The sequence below is a fragment of the Podarcis bocagei genome (genome assembly GCF_964188305.1).
Source record: "Podarcis bocagei genome assembly, chromosome: 13".
Classification (NCBI taxonomy): Eukaryota; Metazoa; Chordata; class Lepidosauria; order Squamata; family Lacertidae; genus Podarcis; species Podarcis bocagei.
In genome coordinates this window covers 12,327,387-12,350,852 of record NC_138138.1, presented here as the reverse complement: position 1 = coordinate 12,350,852, position 23,466 = coordinate 12,327,387, and the positions used below count along the sequence as shown (strand labels likewise).

The 23,466-nt window shown below is 44.1% G+C and overlaps 2 protein-coding genes across 2 annotated transcripts in view; one reads left to right on the top strand and one right to left on the bottom strand.

Moving 5' to 3' along the window:
* The first annotated feature begins 6,856 nt into the window (after nucleotides 1-6,856).
* On the top strand, nucleotides 6,857-16,367 carry LOC308571216 (E3 ubiquitin-protein ligase RNF113A-like). Its single transcript, XM_081166759.1, has 10 exons — nucleotides 6,857-7,015; nucleotides 8,044-8,120; nucleotides 8,205-8,309; nucleotides 9,444-9,551; nucleotides 10,620-10,729; nucleotides 11,922-12,028; nucleotides 12,178-12,267; nucleotides 13,948-14,041; nucleotides 14,777-14,883; nucleotides 16,215-16,367. The coding sequence occupies exons 1-10, from the start codon at nucleotides 6,916-6,918 to the stop codon at nucleotides 16,346-16,348; spliced, it is 1,032 nt and encodes a 343-aa protein (XP_081022885.1). The 5' UTR covers nucleotides 6,857-6,915; the 3' UTR covers nucleotides 16,349-16,367.
* Nucleotides 16,368-16,990: 623 nt separating this feature from the next.
* The window catches only part of STRADA (STE20 related adaptor alpha), a 23,739-nt gene continuing 17,263 nt past the window's right edge, over nucleotides 16,991-23,466 (bottom strand). Inside the window, 6 exon segments of the mRNA XM_081166538.1 lie at nucleotides 16,991-18,414; nucleotides 20,079-20,121; nucleotides 20,976-21,217; nucleotides 21,359-21,430; nucleotides 21,432-21,464; nucleotides 22,422-22,593. Of these exon segments, the coding sequence (XP_081022664.1) occupies nucleotides 18,262-18,414; nucleotides 20,079-20,121; nucleotides 20,976-21,217; nucleotides 21,359-21,430; nucleotides 21,432-21,464; nucleotides 22,422-22,593 (715 nt within the window). The 3' untranslated portion in view covers nucleotides 16,991-18,261.

Below are 23,466 nucleotides of genomic sequence, written 5' to 3'. Positions count from 1 at the left end.
GAATATCCCATTCGGGGAACAAGCCAACCAATAAATCAATAGAAACCAAAAATAATGATGAGTATGATAACAACAACAACAACAAACAGCTTACACTTATACCCAAATTAAAATAACCTCAACCCCAACCAAACATTTAAACAACCCCCACCCAACAAAAACAAAACAGAGGAACCAAAATTAGAACCGTTTAAAACATTGTAAAACTTTTTAGCCAGTTTCCCCAACCCAAGAGTTGTTCCAGCAATGTCCCTCTGGCCTCCCAGAAGCCTCTTTTATCACCATCCCGTTAAAAGTACACCTTTTAAAAGTCACTATTCTTGTGCAGTGCAAATGGAATTTTTGCACGTTGTCGCCTTCAACGATTGGAGAGCACGGGAGGAGAAATCTGCAAGACTTCCAAATATCTCTGAACTGCAAGAGAATAATAGAGAAGGCAGGCTCATTAAATACCCTCATCGTTACTGTATTTATTTAGTGACACTTGGCACTTTGCAGAGTACAAAAGGGCAGGTCCCTGCCCTGAGGAGCTTACAATAATTATAAGTCATGGAAGGAAAAGGGTGTGTGTGTCAGAGTTAATAGGAAAGTATTTGTGGATGTTTCCGTTTAAATTCTGTAGCCTTAGATATTGGCTGAAGTTACAATAAGGCATGGAAACAATATCACATGGAACAAGGCTGCAGTCCAGTTGTGATGTTGTTGAGCTGTTCTACTGTGCTTTTTTTCTGGGGTGGCGCAGGGGTACGCGTACCCCTAAACATTTTGTGAATCTAAGTTTGGCCTCATTGAGGGGCAGTATTTCATTATGAGTAGGGAAATGAGAGTACCCCTAAACATTTTTTTTGGAAAAAAGCACCGGCTGATGGGATATAATATCCACTAACATGCAATATATTTAGAGCAATTTCGCAAACAGGACACCTTGAGTTTTATCTTGCAGGAACCCAACACCCCTTGCTTTCCTCCCCTTGGGTTAGTAACAAACAGATATAGTTACTACTGCTGCATACAGTGGTACCTCGCAAGACGAATGCCTCGCAAGACAAAAAACTCGCTAGACAAAAGGGTTTTTTGAGCTGCTTCGCAAGACGATTTTCCCTATGGGCTTGCTTCGCAAGACGGAAACGTCTTGCAAGTTTGTTTCCTTTTTCTTAACACCGTTAATACAGTTGCGACTTGACTTCGAGGAGCAACTCATAGAACGCGGTGTGGTAGCCTTTTTTGAGGTTTTTAAAGACTTTGGTGATTTTTGAAGCTTTTCCAAAACTTTCCCGACACTGTGCTTCGCAAGACGAACAAAATCGCAAGACGACAAAACTCGCGGAACGAATTAATTTCGTCTTGCGAGGCACCACTGTACTTTCATTGGCATAATCAGTTGCAACTTTATATATGAACAGAAGCAAAGGTGAATAAGGGGAACAGTGAGTTAGCATTTAGGCTATTATTGTGTTCTAGTATATTACCATAACAGGTTTTGGTGTTTTTTTTAAAGATGGCCTTCTAATACTCCCTGTAAATCTTTGTTTATTGAATTTATGTTATCTAAAGCTTCTATCAGTATCATAAAAAGCTATGTTGAGGTTTTAGTATTGTGCTTGTTGTTGTTTAGTCGTTTAGTCGTGTCTGACTCTTCGTGACCCCATGGACCAGAGCATGCCAGGCACTCCTGTCTTCCACTGCCTCCCACAGTTTGGTCAAACTCATGCTGGTAGCTTCAAGAACACTGTCCAACCATCTCGTCCTCTGTCGTCCCCTTCTCCTTGTGCCCTCCATCTTTCCCAACATCAGGGTCTTTTCCAGGGAGTCTTCTCTTCTCATGAGGTGGCCAAAGTCTTGGAGCCTCAGCTTCAGGATCTGTCCTTCCAGTGAGCACTCAGGGCTGATTTTCTTAAGAATGGATAGGTTTGATCTTCTTGCAGTCCATGGGACTCTCAAGAGTCTCCTCCAGCACCATAACTGAACTGAATTTAAATAAATCTGCACAATACTAATAGTGATGTATGGAAGTGAGAGCTGGACCATAAAGAAGGCTGATCGCCAAATAATTTATGCTTTTGAATTATGGTGCTGGAGGAGACTCTTGAGAGTCCCATGGACTGCAAGAAGATCAAACCTCTCCATTCTGAAGGAAATCAGCCCTGAGGGCTCACTAGAAAGACAGATCGTGAAGCTGAGGCTCCAATACTTTGGCCACCTCATGAGATGAGAAGACTCCCTGGAAAAGACCCTGATGTTGGGAAAGACTGAAGGCACAAATAGAAGGGGACGACAGAGGACGAGATGGTTGGACAGTGTTCTCAAAGCTACCAGCATGAGTTTGACCAAACTGCGGGAGGAAGTGGAAGACAGGAGTGCCTGGCGTGCTCTAGTCCATGGGGTCACAAAGAGTCGGACACGACTAAACGACTAAACAACAACAACAACTCTTTCTGGGTTAGCGGAGTCTGTAACCTGAAGCGTCTGTAACCCGAGGTACCACTGTAATCCAAACTGTGTCCTGAGCATCTCAACTAGGTCTATGCGGGTAGTTAGAAATAAAATTAAGACACATGTCAATTTTAATAACACCATAAATACAGGAAGTAGCTGAGAAGGAAAACTTCAGGAGTACCAGATGGTTTACAGCAAACCGTTTTCGATATTAATAAGTTCCTTGGTCTGTAAATAGCAAACACTTTTGACACTTTAATAGGAACATGCTGCACTATTTAAACTGTGAAAGCGGGGGTCCGATTCATACAGCTGTCTTCCACATTTTGCTGCATGGAATAAGCCTCCCCCGACAGGCAGAGGAGTATTCCATCCCGTGACAAGCCTATGAGTTCCTGAATTCAGACCTTCGTGAATTCTGCCCTCAAATATTCCACCCCTTGCACTTACATCCGCTTTCCTATTCCGCACAGCCATTGGTTCCCATATGTGAAATATATTGGCATTGTTTTCAGCTCTCCTACTCCACTGTTAAGCAGAGGTTGGACAGCCATCTATCATGGATGCCTTGGTTGAGCTCCCTGAATTGCAGGGGTTTGGCAGAGGTGACCCTGCAGGTCCCTTCCAAGTCTATAATGCTTATTAAAGGAGAGAGCAGGCACTATACAAATCTTCTTGAGGACTTGTAAGTGTTCCACAAAAGGCTAGTCACATATAGAGTTAGATATGGGGATATTGTCATGGAAACAGTTTATCTGAGCTAGTGAGGTGGGGAGAGGAGTGTTAAAAAGTGCAAATTTCAAATGTCTCCTTTCGTCTTGTTATCTGTTCTCCCTCTTCCTGTTCAAATGCCCCCGCCCTGCCACTTTTAGATGATAACATTAATTCCTTCACTTACTTAATTCAAAATATGGTCAGCCAGTGCTGCCATGCTTTGGAGACGCATATTACTGCATATTGCTTTATTTGGTATAAGTTGTTTATTTTAAAGTTATTATGACTTTTTATATAGGATCTTATTGTTACTATTAATGTTTGATGTATTATTATTATTATTATTATTATTAGTATTATTAGGGTTGGAAGCCACTCAGAGTGGCTGGGGCAGAGTGGGCAGAGTAATAATAATAATAATAATAATAATAATAATAATAATAATAAGCTTGCCCCCACATTTAAAATACTCTTACAGGCCACATGAACTCCAAGTGGGCAAATTTCCAGGGAATTCAGGCACTTACCCAGGGTTCAATTTCCTTTGGAATGAGGCACATAAAGACTGCAGTGTCTTTAGAATATATGGTTTATTGACACATCTATACAACCTGAGCCTAAGATGGAGGGGTTCACAGCATTAACATGCAAAGAGGTCTTGCTTCTAGCATAGTCACAGGGTTGGATTCTTTAATTTATTTATTATTAAAGATTTTCTTATTTTACAGAAGTATGTGTAATGTCTCTTGTATTTTTTCCATGTAAAATTTTTACAAATCAGTTTCATTTGTTGAGGCATTAGGAAGAAAAGGGGTGGAGAGGGGGAAGATGGGTGGAGGTGGGGTCGGGGGGCGATGTTTCTATTTTGCTTAATACATGTAGGGTTTGGTGTCAGCGTTGCTTGTGCAGGTTCTCTGCTGTTCACTTGTGTTCCTTTGGTGGTGAGAGAGGTTGGGGTTGGCCTAGGGTGTGGTTGTTTGTTTGTGATTGGCTGTGGTGATATTTGTTTTTGTGAGTGAGTGGGGTGGGTGGGTGTTTTGGATCAGGTTAGCCATATTGATTTGTATGCTGTTGGTGGATTATTGTCATTGTCTTGTTGGGCTGTGTATGTGATAAAGGGGAGGCGTCTTCTTCTGTTTGTCCCCGTGTCAGTTTCAGTTTACAGTGGTACCTCGGGTTACATACGCTTCAGGTTACATACGCTTCAGGTTACAGACTCCGCTAATCTAGAAATAGTACCTCGGGTTAAGAACTTTGCTTCAGGATGCGAACAGAAATTGTGCTCCGGCGGCGCGGCAGCAGCAGGAGGCCCCCATTAGCTAAAGTGGTCTTCAGGTTAAGAACAGTTTCAGGTTAAGAACGGTCCTCCGGAACGAATTAAGTACTTAACCTGAGGTACCACTGTATTGGTTACTTTTTCTAGTAGGGCTGTTTCCCATACTATTTGGTACCATTGGTCCATGCTTACCACAGGCTTGGATTCTAGCAGAAATCAGGCATGACTCTGACCCCCAGCTTCTGCCTTCTCTCACCTCTCACACACTAGATTATTTCCTTTCTCACTACCAGACAGGCAGGGGAGGGAGGCCCACCCATTTGTCAGAGGGCGCCATCACTTATTTTGTTACACTAATGGTTTTCTTCTCTGGCGATCACTCGTAGCCGAGTAAGATTGTCTTCCATGAACACGGTTTTAACAGTGAGTCTGTAAGTGACTGTGGAGGTCAATTCTGGATCCACACGTCCTTCCACAGTGGGGACGTAGGTTTCCGGGTGGGAGTTGATCACGGTGAGGGTTTGCCAAGCGTGCCTCCCTCTTAGTACATTTCTCCCTTTCGTCCTGAGTTCTAATGGTGGTCCTTAATTGGCAACTTCCCGCAGCAGCTAGACTGGTGACTGGGGGCGGCCGCCGAGACCACATAACACCGGTCCTGAAAGACCTACATTGGCTCCCAGTACATTTCCGGGCACAATTCAAAGTGTTGGTGCTGACCTTTAAAGCCCTAAATGGCCTCGGCCCAGTATACCTGAAGGAGTGTCTCCACTCCCATTGTTCTGCCCGGACACGGAGGTCCAGCTCCGAGGGCCTTCTGGTGGTTCCCTCACTGCGAGAAGCGAAGTTACAGGGAACCAGGCAGGGGGCCTTCTTGGTAGTGGCACCTGCCCTGTGAAACGCCCTCCCATCAGATGTCAAAGAAATAAAAAACTATCTGACTTTTAGAAAACATCTGAAGGCAGCCCTGTTTAGGGAAGTTTTTTATGTTTAATGCTTTATCATGTTTTGAATAATCTGTTGGGAGCCGCCCAGAGTGGTTGGGGAGGCCTGGTCAGATGGGCGGGGTACATGTATTATTATTATTATTATTATTATTATTATTATTATTATTATTATTATTACAACTATGGCCATTTTGTCACAAACAGACTTGCCCAACCAGCTGAACAATGGAATCCCCCATTAGATTTTAACCCTTGCTGGATCCAGGAACCCAGAAATTAGAAGAGGCTCAGGTATCATACAGACTAACCTCCCAAACTCACAGCAGTATTTAAAAGAAGCAAATGTTATAAAAGTAGAACAGTGTGTTATCTCAAGCTGCTCAAGGGTCCCTTCAGGAACAAATAGCAGGAGCACTTCTTGCTGAGCTTCCTTGCTTCTGCCTCCCCTCCGAGCTCACAGGGCAGGTTGGGGTTGGGAGGTGGCTGAGAGTGGGGCACGTAAGCAGAGGCGGTTTTAGGGTAGCGCAACTGGTTTGGCTGCACTGGGCACTAGTGCCACTGGGTGTGCTGCACCAATGATGTAGAATGGAGTGTGAGAGGAGGGCGGTGCCAAATTTTAGCATCACACAGGGCGCTGCAAATATTTGAGAGCCTAAAGTCCACCTGTTAATTACGGCAGCCCTGTAAGGTTGTTGTTACTGTTGCAAACTATTAGAGGGAGCACAGCCTGGCTTGGATTTCCATCCATCTTCCCCACGGAATAAAGAATGCAGCAGTCTACTTATAATTGTCTGCCCTGCCCTGATCCAGGACTCAGTTGTATGTCAGAAAGCTTTTGCTCCATCAGTCAGTATGAGATGCGTTGCATCATCATAATCATAGTAATAATAATTGTTGTCCCACCTTTTCCCCTGACGGGACTCAAGGCGGCTTCCAGATAAAAATAGGAACAGCTAAAAATATAGAAAAAACAATAATAATAAAAATAAGCATTGATAGAATTAAAACTATAAAGAGATATACAGTTGACTAGGATAGCCCAGTTGGCAGAGCATGAGACTCTTAATATCAGGGTTAAGATCTGCTAAAAGCCCAACCATAAAAATAATTACAATAGAAAACATGTTTAAATGTTCGAAAATATCAGAACGACTACATTTCTCCCACATGGCCCATAGTTTAAAGGAGCAGGGAATCGTGTATTTATTGCTATATTCCTCTCTCTTTTTCTTTTTAAGTGAGGGTTAAGATCCCCTCCCCGGATCGCGGCAAGCCTTGAAATCCTTTGCCGGGGGAACAGACGGAGGAGAAGCGGGAAGGATCGCGAAGCGAACTCGGAAGCTCTCAGTTACGTGCGAGTCTACATTAAAAAAATCATAACAATCACATTCCACTACGTCAGAACGATAGAGCCGACGAGCGGTAGAGCGTCGCCTCACTGTCCGTACGCCCAGGTAGAACCTTGGCGGATTGGCCGCTGTTCGGGAGGAGGGGGATAGAGAGGTATCTCAGCTCTTCCGCTTCCGGTGAGGCTTCGTACTTGCGATGGCGGCCCCTCAGCCTGTTTGCAGCTTCCTCTTCAAGAAGCGTCGCCCCGCGCCCGGGAGGGGCCAGCGCAAAAGGCCGGGCAGCGACCAGGAGCCCGGTGAGAGACCCAGCCAGTCGGCGCTGGGGGTGGGTGGACCAAGGGGGGGGGCAGTTAGGCTAAGCTTCCTTGTTGTCATGATGGGGCTGCCATTGAAAAGCGCTCGGAGAACTGTTTTTATTGCAATTATTTGCATGGTATATCCGTGTGTCACACACGCACACAATTTTTGTCCGTGTTTGCTTTTTTAATGACTGCCTTGTTTTTTTACTTGTTGAATTCTTCTATCTTACCCAGGGCAGCCCAAAGCAACTTAACAACCGACCAAAACAAAGGGACAAACATCCCCTCAAACACATATACTGTACAGATACATTAAAAACCAAGGGGGAAATGTAATATGTTAAGAAAAATACCTGACCGGCTTCTAATTAGTGTTTTGCAGGTTGTAATTGTCTTGTTTAACCACTATGTCCATGCTAAAAATAGTTCTAGTCCTCACCTTCCACACATCCATGTACCTGTGGTTCGTTTATTTTGGTTTTATTTTATGTCTCTTGTGTGTTCAACAGTGATCTATAATTGTATATGGACTATGTATATTGTCACCAGATCCTATTGGATAACATTGCTATTTGCATAATCTCCTATAACCTTTTTTTTTGAGAATTAATGAAAAATATATATAGTTATTGGGAGTTTTAGCAGCTGCTGAAATTTTATCTCCTGCACAACTATTAAAGGTGCAGGAGCCACTGCCGTGTGAGCACTGCTCTTAGTTACTCCCCCTGGCAATATAAGACAGGTGTGTACTTGTGTGTGTTTTCTTTCTGTCTCTGGCATAGAAGAGTAGGATATTCTTTGCCATAGGAAAGAGAGTTAGCAGGCTTCTTCGGAACCTGTTGTTTAGGAACAAAAGTAAGCCATTGCCTCTTGAATAAAGCAGCTGGCTACCTTTGTTCATAGGAACATAAACTTATTTCACTGGGGTGGGAGGGCCCTGTAGCCAAACAAGGGACGTAGGTCTTTCATGGGAGATGCAGCCTGTTATAGTACTTTCATAATGCTTGTGTCCCTCCACCCAACAGGGAGCAGCAGTGATGAAGGCAGCACAGTGGTCAGGAAGGAGAGACGCAAGGAAGTTTCCAACCCCATGATTCAGAAGGTGATGCAGTTTCCCCAAGTGCCATGAATATATCCCCTCTTGAATGTTTCTTAGTTAACTCCCACTGATTTTTCCATCTTCTAGACCAAGAAAAGTGTGAAAGAACACACCTCATATGCGTCCAGCAGTAGCGATGACGAGGGCAAGTCTAAAAGAATTGGAGTTGCATATAAGTCTACAAGATCTGCGGTACGAGTGTTTAAAGTGTGCGAAACCAACATTAGGTGATGCACAACTTATTGGCAAGAGCTTCTGACGCCAAGCACTTGAATAATAGCAAGTAAAATTGCAAGGGGTGTGTGTGTGAATCTCTGCCCATGGCTTCCCTGCTGGCATCTGTCCTTTTTGACAGTGGAGTGCCTCTTTGGGAGTGAGGTCAAGCTGTTGGAAGGTTGCAGCACCTTGTTGTGTCTGTAGAGACTGATGCGGGAGAAACATGTTTTGTTGCAGCTGGGGCAGATGAAGGTGTCCAGTTATGCTGCTACAGTTGCACCATGGCATTTCTTCTCTCTGTGCTTTTCCCAGCGGTCATTTGTCCTTTGCCAGTAGCTGATTTCACAGCTTCTATGTTCCTTAACTGCAATATATAGCTATTTACTGGTGGCCTTTGTACACATCTGCGGACCATTTTTATAGTTTTATGAAGTAACCCAGGGATGGTATGTACTTGCCTTTGTAGGTTATCCCAGTGACAGGCTCAGAAGGTGCAGCAGCAATTGGCTCCACCCTCTCCCAAGCTCTACTCTGGTTAGGGGTGCTGGGGTTAATAATAATAATAATAATAATAATAATAATAATAATAATAATAGTATCAGGTCCTCCAAGTCTGAAGTCTGGCAACCCCTGCATTAGAGAGAGCATGCATCTGTTTGATTGAATCACTAGAATAACTGCTAATTCCAATAACAGTTTAATGCTAGCTTAAAGGTAAAGGGACCCCTGACCATTAGGTCCAGTCATGGCCAACTCTGGGGTTGTGGCGCTCAACTTGCTTTATTGGCCGAGGGAGCCGGCATGTGGCCAGCATGACTAAGCCGCTTCTGGCGAACCAGAGCAGTGCACGGAAACGCCATTTACCTTCCTGCTGGAGCGGTACCTATTTATCTACTTGCACTTTGACGTGCTTTCGAACTGCTAGATTGGCAGAAGCAGGGACCGAGCAACGGGAGCTCACTCCGTCGCGGGGATTCGAACCACTGACCTTCTGATCAGCAAGTCCTAGGCTCTGTGGTTTAACCCATAGCACCACCCGCGTCCCTTCAATGCTAGCTTAGTATTGTTCACTTCCCATGCTGCCCTACTAATAACATTCTTGTATCTTAGAAACCTGTAGGTCCGGAGGACATGGGCGCAACAGCTATATATGAGCTGGACACAGAGAAAGAGAAAGATGCACAAGCCATTTTTGAACGCAGCCAGCAAATACAGAAGGTGGGTATCTTTACCATTTAAAGGTTCCTTCCTTTACTACAAGTTTTCATACACCTTCAAGGAATGGACAAGAGTTTCTTAGTGGCATTTCTCATTTTTATTTTGCACCTCTTCCTTATTTTCCCCCAAGAGACTGCTGCTAGCATAATCTTTCTGGCCACTTGTATCACAGCCATCCTCTTCCTATTCCCTTCACAGAAGTGTGACGCGGCAGCTAAAAAAGCCAATGCAATTCTGGGCTGCATCAATAGGAGTATAGCATCTAGATCAAGGGAAGTAATAGTGCCACTGTATTCTGCTCTGGTCAGACCTCACCTGGAGTACTGTGTCCAGTTCTGGGCACCACAGTTCAAGAAGGACACTGACAAACTGGAACGTGTCCAGAGGAGGGCAACCAAAATGGTCAAAGGCCTGGAAACGATGCCTTATGAGGAACGGCTAAGGGAGCTGGGCATGTTTAGCCTGGAGAAGAGGAGGTTAAGGGGTGATATGATAGCCATGTTCAAATATATAAAAGGATGTCACATAGAGGAGGGAGAAAGATTGTTTTCTGCTGCTCCAGAGAAGCGGACACGGAGCAATGGATCCAAACTACAAGAAAGAAGATTCCACCTAAACATTAGGAAGAACTTCCTGACAGTAAGAGCTGTTCGACAGTGGAATTTGCTGCCAAGGAGTGTGGTGGAGTCTCCTACTTTGGAGGTCTTTAAGCAGAGGCTTGACAACCATATGTCAGGAGTGCTCTGATGGTGTTTCCTGCTTGGCAGGGGGTTGGACTCGATGGCCCTTGTGGTCTCTTCCAACTCTAGGATTCTATGATTCTATGAGATTTCCTCCTCCAGGTACATCACATTTTTATTTTTGCAATATTCAGTACTATTCTTGTTTCTGTTTTCTGCTGCTGTCTGGTCTCATCTCTGTTGTTCTGTATCTCACCAGTGCTCTTCTTAGCCGCTGCTTCATTGTACCAGTATGTGGGAATTGAGCTGTTTCATGTGAACAAGCTGCTGCTCTGGTGTCAACCATGCTGTTTTGCTGACGTGGTTTTTCCTCCCTGTCTCTGTTCAGGAACTTGAAGGGAAGGAAGACGATAAGATTTACCGTGGGATCAATAATTACCAAAAGTATGTGAAGCCAAAGGATACGTCCATGGGGAATGCTTCCTCAGGCATGGTAAGGTAAGGCAGGAAAGCATGAAACTTATCCTCAAAGAAAAACATTTTGCAGCACGGTGGCTCTATGTGAATTTTGTGCCTCAGAAAAATCCAGCTGGCTGATTTTTCTAACATTGCATTTTTTCCAATTACAAATCCTGCTCCTATTTCTAAGTTGCTTATGGTGTTGAGAAGTTCTCAGCTTAACTGCACATACATGATTTAATTTGTATGGCACTTTCCCATTGTTAAAATGCTGCTCAAGGCAGCTTACAGCATGAAAAAAAATACTTAATTATAAATAACAAATACAGAAATTATAAATAAAATACAGCAAAAAGTACACAACCAAATTGAAGAGTTTCCACATTAAATCATAATAAGATCTAAAAATAGAGATACAAAAAATAATAACAGCAACAACCCCGCTCCCATCAAAGCCCAACTAAACAGTTCCTAAACCCAAGAATCTGATCAACACCTCAGCTTTTGTAGCTGAAGTCCGTCAGGACCGCACCCTCCCAGGCCAGGTGGGAAAAGGTGTGCAAGGCAGGGAGCAAGTCTCCCAGGACTCACAGCCAAGATGTATACAGTGGTACCTTGGGTTAAGTACTTAATTCGTTCCGGAGGTCCATTCTTAACCTGAAACTGTTCTTAACCTGAAGCACCACTTTAGCTAATGGGGCCTCCTGCTGCTGCTGCACCACCGGAGCACGATTTCTGTTCTCATCCTGAAGCAAAGTTCTTAACCCGAGGTACTATTTCTGGGTTAGAGGAGTCTGTAACCTGAAGCGTATGTAACCCGAAGCATATGTAACCCGAGGTACTACTGTAGTTGTTCTTCATAGATTTGCAGTATTGTGGTGAGTCAACATGCATATCTCTATGCATCCCAGAATGCTCTCTTTGTTCTATGAAGGTCATGCAGTTGACATGCCAGCAATAAATACCACCAAAATATAGCAGGATGACCGAAACAGATTTCCTGAAAATTCCAGATTTTTTAAAAAGCCAGTGTTAAACAAGTTTTGAAATATCATGTGAAGCCACCTTTCTCTTTATCAGATTTGTTCTTCAAATCTTCCTACTTAAAAAAACCTCACCATTCCCCATCTAACTACCACTTGAACCTCTCCTTGCTCTTTCATCACAACTTATTATCTCCTTCTGCACAGCACACCGACAGCTGTTTTAAGACCTTCCTTCTTCATTTCAGGAAGGGACCCATACGAGCCCCAGAGCATCTCAGGGCCACTGTGCGATGGGACTACCAACCTGACATCTGCAAGGATTACAAGGAAACTGGGTTTTGTGGATTTGGAGGTGAATGGCTGTTTCATATACTTTCCTAATAGCGGATCTGTGTGATACCTGCTTAAGATTGTGCATCTCCATAAACGTAGAGGAAGTTGCAGCAAGACAGAAATCACTGACAAATGCTCACACGTTGTATTGGTTTGCTTTTCCGATAGACAGCTGCAAATTCCTCCATGACCGATCGGACTACAAGCACGGCTGGCAGATTGAACGAGAATTGGATGAGGGACGCTATGGAGTTAATGGTATGTTGAGCAATCCTTGTTCTCTTGCCTGAAGTTGTTCACCTTAAGATGTTTGAATGAGGGACTAGGAAATAGGCCTTTCAAATTTGCATGGCACAAAATTTAGAGGTGTAGAGGGCAAGATCGATACTACCTTTGGGCTGCATTGGAGAATAAACTGGATGCATGACATCTAAGCCTTAATTAGAGACAAATTTCAAAGCTTTATTGTTAAATTCTATCAAGTATGCTTACGTGTTTTGTCTAACTTCGATACTGATTTTGAGGACATTGGGAAAATTATTCCTAGGGGATCAGCCTTCCTAAACTGCTTTTTCCTCAACACCTGCTTGCTTTCATCCTAAAACTTTGGTATAAAACAAGGCTGGGGAACCTGATGGCTGGGTTTGATGGGAAGTTGGGTGCCATTCCACGTCGCCCAACCACTGCCACAATGTCCTTTCTCTTGGCAGATCAAAATGAGCAGATGACAGCAAAGGTTGCAAGGTTTTTAGCTGGGGCAATCAGAATAAGTTCCACTATTTGACTATTGATTCAAAACCCTAAAATGTATTTTATATAATTCACTTTTTATTTCTATTCTTTGTATATAGTATTTTTTTTTTTATTGCTATGGCTCATGGCTGACGCAAATAAAGATTCATTCATTCATTCAAGTTGGGTGCCCAACACCAGGAGAAAGCATAACAGAACAGCCACTTCTAGTTCAAAAGATCCTCAAAAGATTAAAAAGTAAATGGATAAATGAGGGTCAGGCAGCCTTTTAACTTGTTTGGGTGATTTAGCATACATTAAGTGTTGCTGTGCAGAGAGATGGATAAGTCAGTTTGAAGGACAAGAGATATTTGCTAATCAGAATTAGCAAGCAATACTAGACTACAAAGTATGAGATAAGTATTTGTTTTTCTCCTTTTGATCTGCAAGCTTTTCAGTCACCTCTCAAGTTTTAACTAATGCTTTTCTGATGTTTCAAACTGCATGTGAGAGATTAAATTGGAAAAAGTGAGGAACCATCCATGTATTGTAGTAGCAGCTATTTTTCTTCTTTGAATGAAAAGATTATAGCAGTTGTTTTGAGCTGGTGTGAGTTTCTTGTAAGATCATTTAGTTGATTAAAAGTGCAAAGACTGCAATACAGCTGGCTTCCTTTCTGTGTTGCCTTCTTGCTACTTGTTGGTACTTCGTCATGGCTGTGGTGCTGTTCAGATGGGCAATTTGCAGAGTTCTCCTTAAGATTTCATCCATTAAGGCTCATGGGTCACGGGTTGCCTTCTCTTTGTACAACCCCCCCTTAGATCTTTGTGGGGCCTCTTCTGTTGTAAAAACTTGGAAGATACTCAGTAGGATTGTGCTTTTATGATAGCCTGTGAGAGTACTGGGAACCAGGCATCTGCCTAGTTAAACTGCTGGAGCAAAGGCACCCCTCCTTTCTCTGTCTGTTAATAGAAAAGGGTGGGCGGGAGGGAGGAGAACAGGAGCAGATGGTTTGAGTGGGCAGTTTAATAAGCTCATTAAACCTAATATTTTCATCCTATGTGCTGGTGGCTTCAAAGGAGCCTAGATGTTGAAGGCTTGCCTATTCTTGGCAATATAGCTTCCTACACAGGGTGGGCAGGAGATAAGTCACATCCCGTTATAGTTAGCAGCAGAACCAAGCAAATGCTTCTTTCTTTTGAGCAGATGATGAAAACTACGAGGTGAGCAGTGACGACGAAGAACTGCCTTTCAAGTGTTTCATTTGCAGAAGCTCCTTCAAGAATCCTGTGGTGACCAAGTAAGATGGCTGGAGGATCCAGACGCTCCTTTTGTTTAAACTTGGAAGCTTTCCACATAGAGCTATGCGGGGGACTTTAAAAATAAAATAAGAAATGTGGCGATGACGCACAGTGAGGATCTTGGCTGGGGTGCCAGCATTCTGCAATTCTATAAAAGTGCAGAAAAAGCACACTTCTTTGTATTGGGGCATGGAGTTAAAAGGTAAAGGGACCCCTGACCATTAGGTCCAGTCGTGACCGACTCTAGGATTGCAGCGCTCATCTTGCTTTATTGGCCGAGGGAGCCGGCGTACAGCTTCCGGGTCATGTGGCCAGCATGACTAAGCCGCTTCTGGCTAATCAGAGCAGTGCACGGAAACGCCGTTTACCTTCCCGCTGGAGCGGTACCTATTTATCTATTTGCACTGGCGTGCTTTTGAACTGCTAGGTTGGCAGGAGCAGGGACCGAGCAACGGGAGCTCACCCTGTTGCAGGGATTCGAACCGCCGACCTTCTGATTGGCAAGCCCTAGGCTCTGTGGTTTAACCCACAGCGCCACCCACGTCCCTAGGGGCATGGAGTTAACATCCCGCAAACTCCGTTGGCAACAACCAGTCACAATAGCGGTATTCTCAGTGTACGACTGTTTGAAGTTGAGACAAAATCAACCTCAAAAAGTGGGGCAAAAATATCAAAAAAGACATTCTGCTAGAAAGCGGCTGGAGCTGACTATCTTTGCTTTATGCTTTTTTCAGGTGTAAACATTACTTCTGTGAGAGATGTGCCCTGCAGCATTATCGGAAGTCTCAGCGATGTTACGTATGTGACAAGCAAACAAATGGTGTCTTCAACCCAGCCAAAGGTACTTTAGCCTGTGCTCGATTATGTCACATTGTGGGGGCGTGCAGCGTAGAAAGGTCTATTATTCTGATTGTGCTACAGCCAAATTACATGTTGGATGAACCAGAGGCCATTTAGAAGTTTTGTAATGGATAGGCATTATGCAAAATATCCCAGGTAATGGCAGAGGCGTCCACATTAATCCCTCAACAGAAAATAAACAGGTTAGCAGCCCCTCAGGTTCCCTGGTTCTAAGCTGAAAGTCGGGGCAGTGAACCACCTTTGACTGCAGGGCCAGATTCCAAAGGGGCCACCCTTCCGTGAGCCACTTTGATAGATGGGTAGCCTCCCCAGTCTGTCAATCCCTTGGCATCAGGTGTTTTCAACTTCAAGCTGCACTTTGCAAAGAAAAAAAATCAGGAATGCATCCCTGAGTCATGTTTTGCAACCATGGCTTTAATTTGGCGCATTTCGAATTTGGGGCCACTCTCTGCTGCCATGCAGGGTGCCAGATTCAAAAAGCACCAAAGCATGATTATTCCTTTGCAGCCATGACTTTTGGTTCGCTGCACTTTGTGTCAGGCACAAGGAAAAGTGTGATTTGCCCAAAACAGACTTGTGGGCCTAATTAGGTTCTCTACCACCGCTGTGAGTTATCCCTTTAAATGTTATTGCTGCAACTAAAGTGAGATGTTTTTCAACATCGCTGCCACCTGCCTCGCACTTAAATGATCTATCCTTATCCAGAGGGAATCAATGACAGAACTGGGAAGGTCAGGTGGAAAGTCTCCTGTAAAAAACCAATCTGTCCTGAGCAAGTAACCTTTGAGGCGGACCAGTGTTCCAAGTGGGGTGGTGCGTGTACTGGCCTTGGCTATTTGCCCACTTCAAAGGGGTACTTTATCCCAAAGTAGGATTTCATAATATGCTCTTCCCTTTAGAAGGAAGTTGTTTCTCAACAAGTTCTACAAACTTCTTAAGCGGTAGTTCCCCCACCACAGTAGTTTGTCTTGGCAGTAAGTGTTTTTCAACAGATGCCTCACCCTGAAGGGTGGAGGTGGAAAGAAACCAGAGGCTCTTACTGTAAATTTTACCCTTAACTCAAATGAATTTAAATATTTGTAACGAATTAAAATAAGGCCTCTAGGGCTGAGGAAAACTTGCCTATCCTGTTGGAAGCAAAAGAGCACTTTAGTTAGTGTTGCTTCTCCCGTCTGTCTTGTCATCCTGTGGGCTGGAATTATTTATATTCAGTGTGTGAACACCAAAGAAAGGGGTTTTCCACTCGTTTCTTGTGACTTGGACCTTTTGTGTTATGAATCTTCACCCATATTTGGTCTTTTGTTTTATTAGAGCTGATAACAAAGCTGGAAAAACGCAAGACTGAAGAGGGACTCCCAGATGATGTGGAAGAGCCAGTGACATTGCTAAGCCCTCATTCTCCACCCCCCTCCCTGCCTTCAGAAACTAGTTCTGTGGCTGAATAAATAACTTATACACAAATAAGTTGGCTTATCAGGCATTGTTCTTCCAGGTAAACTGAATCTGTGTGATAGGGACTACCTTGCTTCTCTACACACAGCTCCTGGCACTTTATGTTAAACAAAACAATTCGGGGGTGGGTGGGGGGAGAGCATTGTTTCTATCCCAGCAGCCTTCACATTTTGAAACCATTTTATAGCTAGCAAAGAATGTATTCCATTGTTCTGCTTTTGTAGCCTGGAGAGTTTTAGCCTCCAATATTGGGCTTCTCCTGTACTGCACAACATCCAGCCTAAGTTCATGATAGTCTACTTAGTCCTAATAAATGTATTATCTTTAAAAAGCCAGTTTATACTTCATAGGACCTATTTATTATAATAAAAAGCAAGGTCATTGCTTTAGTGAATCACCTTTTCCATCTTACCTCCATTCTGCTTCAATAACTGAACTTTGTCTCAGCAGAAACAAGAAGGAAAAGTTCCTTGGTTAAGTTAGCAAGACCAGGCTTTAGAATTCATAGGTTTAGACTGCTAGGCATGACACCCATTCTATATATCCCCAGAAGCTGTGCTTCCAATTACAGGTGCATAAATCCTTTTTGCAGAGCGAAAACAGGAAGACAGCTATGTTACACAAAAGTCCTACCATTTAAGAGTGCATAAAATTTTAATTGGCAACAAAACTAGAAGAGCAAACATGGACTGGGGTTCAAGTACAGTGTAAGACACACAGGCATACATAAAAGTCCTGCATCGGCTCCAACCAGACAGATGCAGCATTGGCTCAGTGCTTGATTGAGTGAAAATGATTAAGAAGAAAACAGCTCCCCTGGGGGTGGGAGAGAAATAGGAAGAAAAGGCTTCACTACACCATTTGGGGAAACTTCAGAACAGCAAGGTGTGTAGTAGACAGGAATACAGGGGGAAGTGTTCAAGGTTCTGCAAGTTTTGTCATCAACCAGCACTTGTCCTAGGTGAAAACTAAAACTGGAGTGGCAAAGCATTTTTAGAATGAAAAGCTACAGTGAACAATGAACACCCATGCCCCTAAGAAAAAGAGGGTAGAATTTTGGCAGAGATACAGAGGAGTTTTTTAAATACGTTCAACCTGTGTTGGAGAGACAGCTAGGACCAGCATCTCTTAAACTCCTTACCCATCTCTTCCAGCATAGTACATTTTAAGTGTTTCTTTTTAAAAAAACAGGAGTGCACAGCACTCAGATCCACAGATGGAGGTGAGCCATTACAGCAATACTTACACTAGGGGAAAATGCTGGCTTTGCTAGAAAGTGATTGAGTCCTGCCTTTCTGGTTTGCTGTTGGAAACTTTTAGCACCATAGGGTTAAGTCTACCATTCCCATCATCCTTTGATTATCCAGTGGGAAGGAGGAAAAGGGGGGGGGTACATTCAGCATGGGATGCAGCTGTTGCAAATACTACCTTCACTTTTGTCTTGCAAAGCTGTTGATTTTTCCATTGGGTAAGAATGCTTTGCAAGTAATATATGAACATCCAAGCTGATCCCCAGCTCTCTCAAAGGCAACCCTCGACTAGGAAGCTACAGCAAGGAACACCCAAATATCCTCCCTAAACCTGGAGCTCTTGCAACAGCACAGATATGGCAGGGGGGAACTGGTTCAATGGGCCATCATTTTGAATGCAAACATACCAAAAGCTGAGCTAGAAGTCACTAGCACCACATCCTTACTGCACTCACTGCACTCCCACAAGTCTATACTCCCTGGGTCTTGCTCCAGTGTGTCATCTAGACCACCTTCCTATGGAAGACGTAAACTGCAGTATAACGTCACGAGTCGGTGAGAAAGGGAGGTGGTGTTACATAAGTAAACCATGCCTGAAGAAAGCTTGCTTTCTGTCAAGAACTTCTGCACTTTATACGCTTCCTTCTGTTGGAGGTCTAGAACTCCCAGTCATCCATCTCAAGCTGCTCCAGATGGGAAACCAGTCCAAAAATAAGACTAGGATCTTGTGCCTGCATGCCTTCAAAGCTGGTGATAGGTGTGACTGGATACAGCAGTTCAGGAAGCGCTTCAGAGGCACGGCGTTTGATCTGGAAGACATGGGGAGAAGGGGAAATGCTAAATTGAGAAGAATTAAGAATTCCAAGCCAGAGTGAAGAGGTTAAGTGTAACTTACACCCGTCTTATTATAGTCATGGGGCAGGGTATACAACTGCACTTTGAATATTTGGACATTCTCTGCACGTGCTGTTAATTTAGTTTCATTGACTATTGTGGTCTCCACTGAAATAATAAAATAGAATTCTGGCTTTCATTAGTTTCATAGCTGCTGGGAACAAACAGAGCTTGGCTGTTGCCTTCATGCCCTGTTTGTAAGTGTCTCTGGGGCATCTGACTGTCCACTGTTGGAAATAGGACAGTGGACTAGATAGATCACCCAGGGCCCTCTTCTGTTAGGGGACAAGGAGGTGGCATTTGTGGAAAAGTCAAGCCAGGTTGAATTTTGTATTGAGTGTTCTATCCAAACACAACTGCTCTTATTTCCTCCAATATACCCTCATATTCATACATTTTCCACCTTTTGCAGCATTTCTGAATGACAACCTCACTGGGGGGGATCCCAACATTTCCCTGACTTCCTGGTAATCTGGTTTCACAGTGTAATCCAAAACAAATCCAACAACTCATTAGTATAGGGGATGGCTAATGTCTGGGCTGGAGCCAAGCAAATTTCTCCCCTCCCCTCCCCAAAATGTCGGCAGTGTCAGCAAAAATTAAAACCAGTGCTGTGGTGTGCAGGGTGGTTTAAACCCATCCACTCCTTCCAGAAGCCTGATGGGGATGCAAATCACCCTCTTCTCATTCATCAGATTAAACATCTGATGAGTGGGGAGAAAGCAGTAGAACACCCCTTCCTAGCGGATCAACACAGATGTGTGCAAGTGAAGAGAGTGGGGTGGTCACATACATCACTGAGGGCTGACCAATGTAGCCCTTGAGCCAAAGAATTGGTTAACCACGCCTGCATTAGAAAAATGGGGGAAATTACCAAATTTTGTATAGCTACAGGCTCAGCACAATACAACAAAATAAACTCTCAAACCCCCCCCCCAACCCACCCACCCCCATCATGCATTGGTATCACTGATAAACTGTATACAGCCTGAGTGATGTGTCTGGCAAGGGACATTACCAAAGGACACTGCTATTTGTTTCAGGCTTGTGACCAGCAGCAAGGCCATTGCAATTACATAAGCAGGATTACATGCATTTTCTCAATAGGCAGACAAACCTGAAAAACAAAAAATTCCTAACCTTCAGAGTAGGATTGGGTCAGTGCTTTTACTAAGGGGTAGATACTTTAGCCTCAGCAAGGCTGGGGGAGAGACAGAATAGTGTTGGAGCAACTCACAGCCAGTGAGGAAGGGGGGGGAGCCCCCAAAATCCTGAGTTGCAGGAACAATCTCCTTGGCTCACTGGACATATGTAGCGAGGTGTGCTTTGTGTTCCTTGCAATCCCTTGGCCCTCTTGCCCACCACCAGATCAAAGTGCCCTCATTCACCCAAGGGTTGTAATAAAATAAAAACCAAGAGCAGCTTCCGAGTTTCAAAATCCTAGAAAAGTCCCATTATCACAGGAGAAAGTTCCAATAGCAACAGGTCCCTCCCCCCCCCCCCCCCGGTTTCTGGAGGCCTACTTTCTGCTACAGCATGATGAAAAAGAGGAAGAATATTACTGGGGCAAAAGTGTTACCTGTTTGAAAAAGGAATGGTTGAGCAGTGTACTTGCGCTTGGCCTGTTCAAGAGAATAACACGAAGGGGTGGCGTATCAGTACAAGAAGGAATAAGGATGGAGAGAAAGCAGTAAATATTACATTTTATAGCTTCAGGATGGTGAAGCTATAAGAAACACTTGCCCACTGTTTGTGGCTTTCCTATCTGCCCCAAGTGAGAAAAAGCTTCGGAACGTCCATATCCAGGTTAATGAAAGAACAGTGGGGAATAGGAACTGCAAGGGACATACAATCCCTGTTCCAACTACATTTGATAACACCTGAAAGCCACCATCCTCTCTATCAACCTGGGCTAGTAGTTCATCGAAGACGTTTCTTGCTGTGGCTACATGTATGACTACATCAACGGCTATCCTGACTGTATCAACACTGATCACAAAAGTCATTCTACATCTGCATATTTGGAACAGGTGAATACATTCAAGCAGAGAGGACATTTACATACTTTGTTATTGCTTTGCACCTTCTGAGAGCAGATCTGTTTGATAAAGACTTTGAATGTTCCCCTTTTACCAGCCAACACTATGAGAATCTGCTTTATAGGTATACACAAACAGCTGGTTTGATTCATCAAGCCCTGCAGGGTGTTTTAGCTCAGTCTCCTCCACCAGATGCTTTACAATTATCAAGTGCACCCTAATCAGGGGGTTTCCAGGCCTTCCACGTTCTGGTGCCAGAACCTAGGTTATGGTTAGAGAATATGGATTCTACCAAGTGATGGTCTTCCTTCTACCATCCCATGAGCATACTATTAGGAAAAAGGCTTCAATGTATACCAAGCATCACATAGGTCTCCCACATCACCAGCCTTTTCAAACCTTCCTCAGTCAGTGAGATTTCTTTGTTTTTGCTATACCTCAGGTCCGGGTTCCTTTGTAGGCATTGCTCCACAAAGTGGTGGAAGGCGGGCGAGAAGGTACGGTGGTATGGATGTGGTGCCGCCTCGCCATTAGAGGCCCTGGCACTGCTGGCTGCCATGCCTTCCCCCAGCCCAGTGCTAACCCCTGAGCGCGATGGCTTCATGGTCAGCTCCTCTGGAGGAATAGTCGTTGTGTCCAGCAGGCAAGGGACAGTGCCATTTAGCTTCTCCAAAAGCATCTGAAGTACAAGAGAGGGGGAAAGCAGGTGCATTTGGGTTACCAGAAAAGCTCACCCTACAGTAACACGGCTAGCGCGGCAATACTTTTAGCTCTGATAATAGTACAGGCGGGGGCTGAAGTAGAGCAGAACATTCCCTACCTGAGTTGCAGGCATATCCTTGAAAGGGACATGACCATTTGCCAGCTCACAGGCTGTTATTCCTACACTGTGAGATGTCAGATTTTGCGTCATAGCCTTGGATATTCTAAAAGGATAAAATGAAAATAAGGTGCTTAATCCATTGTGAGTCCTGTTTAAACTGTGGAGGAAATAATTAAACAAAGAATCTATCACTGCTACCTACAAAAAGACAGTATTTTAGGAACAGAGGAAGCTGCCTCATACCCAGTCAGATCACTGGGTCCTTCTAGCTCAGTACTGTCTATACCAGGGGTTTGTCAACCTGGTCCCTACTGTCCACTAGTGGGCGTTTCAGGATTCTAGGTGGGCGGTAGGGAGTTCTACAGCACAAGCTGAATCCTCCTTCCATCGAGAACTGGTGGGTGGTAAGGAAATTTTACCATCAAGAAAGATGTATTAGCAGGCGGTAGGTATAAAAAGGTTGACTATCCCTGGTCTACACTGACTGGCAGCAGCTCTCCAGGGTTTCAGATACAAGTTCTCTCCCTGGAGACATGGGTGTAGCCAGGATTTTTGTTGTGGGGCAGGACTTTTGTTGGGCAGGGGCAGAACTGACATGATTGGTCAGTTAGTGTTATAGTATTTCTATTGTTTTACATGATCTAGGGGGGCAGCTGCCCCCCACCCTGGCTACACCCATGCCTAGAGAGGCCAGGGATTGAATCTGGCATCTTCTGCATGCAAAGCAGATGCTCTACTCCCAAGCTGTGGCCTTGTACCAATTTTATATGTGCTTTCAGTGTTACTTCCACGTTTCACAAAAGACCCCCAGGATCTGCTCAACGAGGAGGAGGAGGTGACACCCCTCAAGCCCCTCAGTTTAAGCTCAAGCCCTCAGTGTAAGAGTTCAGTGTTTCTTTTAGAAAAGTGGAGTCGGTGAGGTGGGGAGGTTACCTGAACAGCTACCATAGTTGGGGTATTACACAGAACAATTTGTTTTATCAATGACACACATTTGGCAAGCGTTGGTCCTGTACACTCGAGGGCTAAGTAAACGAGACTAAGAAAGATTCTAACATACCTGCTGCAAGACCTCTGGGCTTAGCCATGGCAGAACCTTGATGCTATACTTGGGGAAATCATGAACTACTTTGAGACGCTGACCATGACTGATCATGCTTAGGTTACTGCGCAGGCCAGAGAGGTACACCTTCCCATCTGCAGAAATCAGGACATGACTGGCCTTCACGCTCCTGCATACAAAGAGGATAGAGAGAAAGCAGCCACAAACCCCCCATCCAACCCTACTCAGTTTTATATGTAGGAAATCTAAAGCCTGGGATCCAAGTATATGCAAGTGTATATTGTAACACTACATACTATATGCAAATAGGAAGTCATGTATCATACTCAGCAACCATTTGATTGCTGAGTCAAGGCAAGACTTCAATATCTATGTTTATAAGTGGGAGAAGCCTTGAAACTTTCCTTCTCCCTACCAAACCTAGTAAGACTAGCTGAGCACACTTGTTGTTCAGGTTCCAGTCCATGCTTCTAATGCAGAGTAACAAATGAAAACATGGCAATCTGGACTGTACCTATGTACTAGACTTGAGAGAGAGGCTACCTGGTTCACAATTTAACAGAGTAACCCTAATAAAAAAGATAAAATTAGAGGGACAAAACGACTGACAACTAATTTTCACAGGGACATTTCTTTGCAAGCAGTAAGGGCAGAATGTCTGCATGCATACACGCTGTTCCTACATTGAGAGCCAGGCTCTCAGCTCAGCTCAGCTCAGCTTCCGTATGATAGATTCCATGCTGATGGGGCAAACACACAGTAAACCCCAGTGGTAATTTGCGTTGTGCAGGAGCAAGACAACTTCATTTTGATATTTTAACATTTCTTGTATTGTTTGTCTACACCACAAACTCAAACCAGCTTCAACTCCATTTGACTGTAATGGCTACCAAACAAGCAGTCCAGGAAACTACAGCTCTACCAAGGGACTACGTTTTTTTAAGAAATTGCACTCAAATGACTACAACTTCCTAAATCTTTGTGGGAAGTTGAGATACTAGGCCTCAGTAGAGTTAAAATTTGCTTTCTATTGCTTAAAGGG

Bases quoted from the DNA above. Each gene is read 5' to 3' on its own strand.
- LOC308571216 (XM_081166759.1), top strand. From the start codon at position 6,916: ATGGCGGCCCCTCAGCCTGTTTGCAGCTTCCTCTTCAAGAAGCGTCGC. The intron at 8,121-8,204 runs GTGATGCAGTTT...TCCATCTTCTAG, and splicing joins CCAACCCCATGATTCAGAAG to ACCAAGAAAAGTGTGAAAGA. The intron at 9,552-10,619 runs GTGGGTATCTTT...GTCTCTGTTCAG, and splicing joins GCAGCCAGCAAATACAGAAG to GAACTTGAAGGGAAGGAAGA.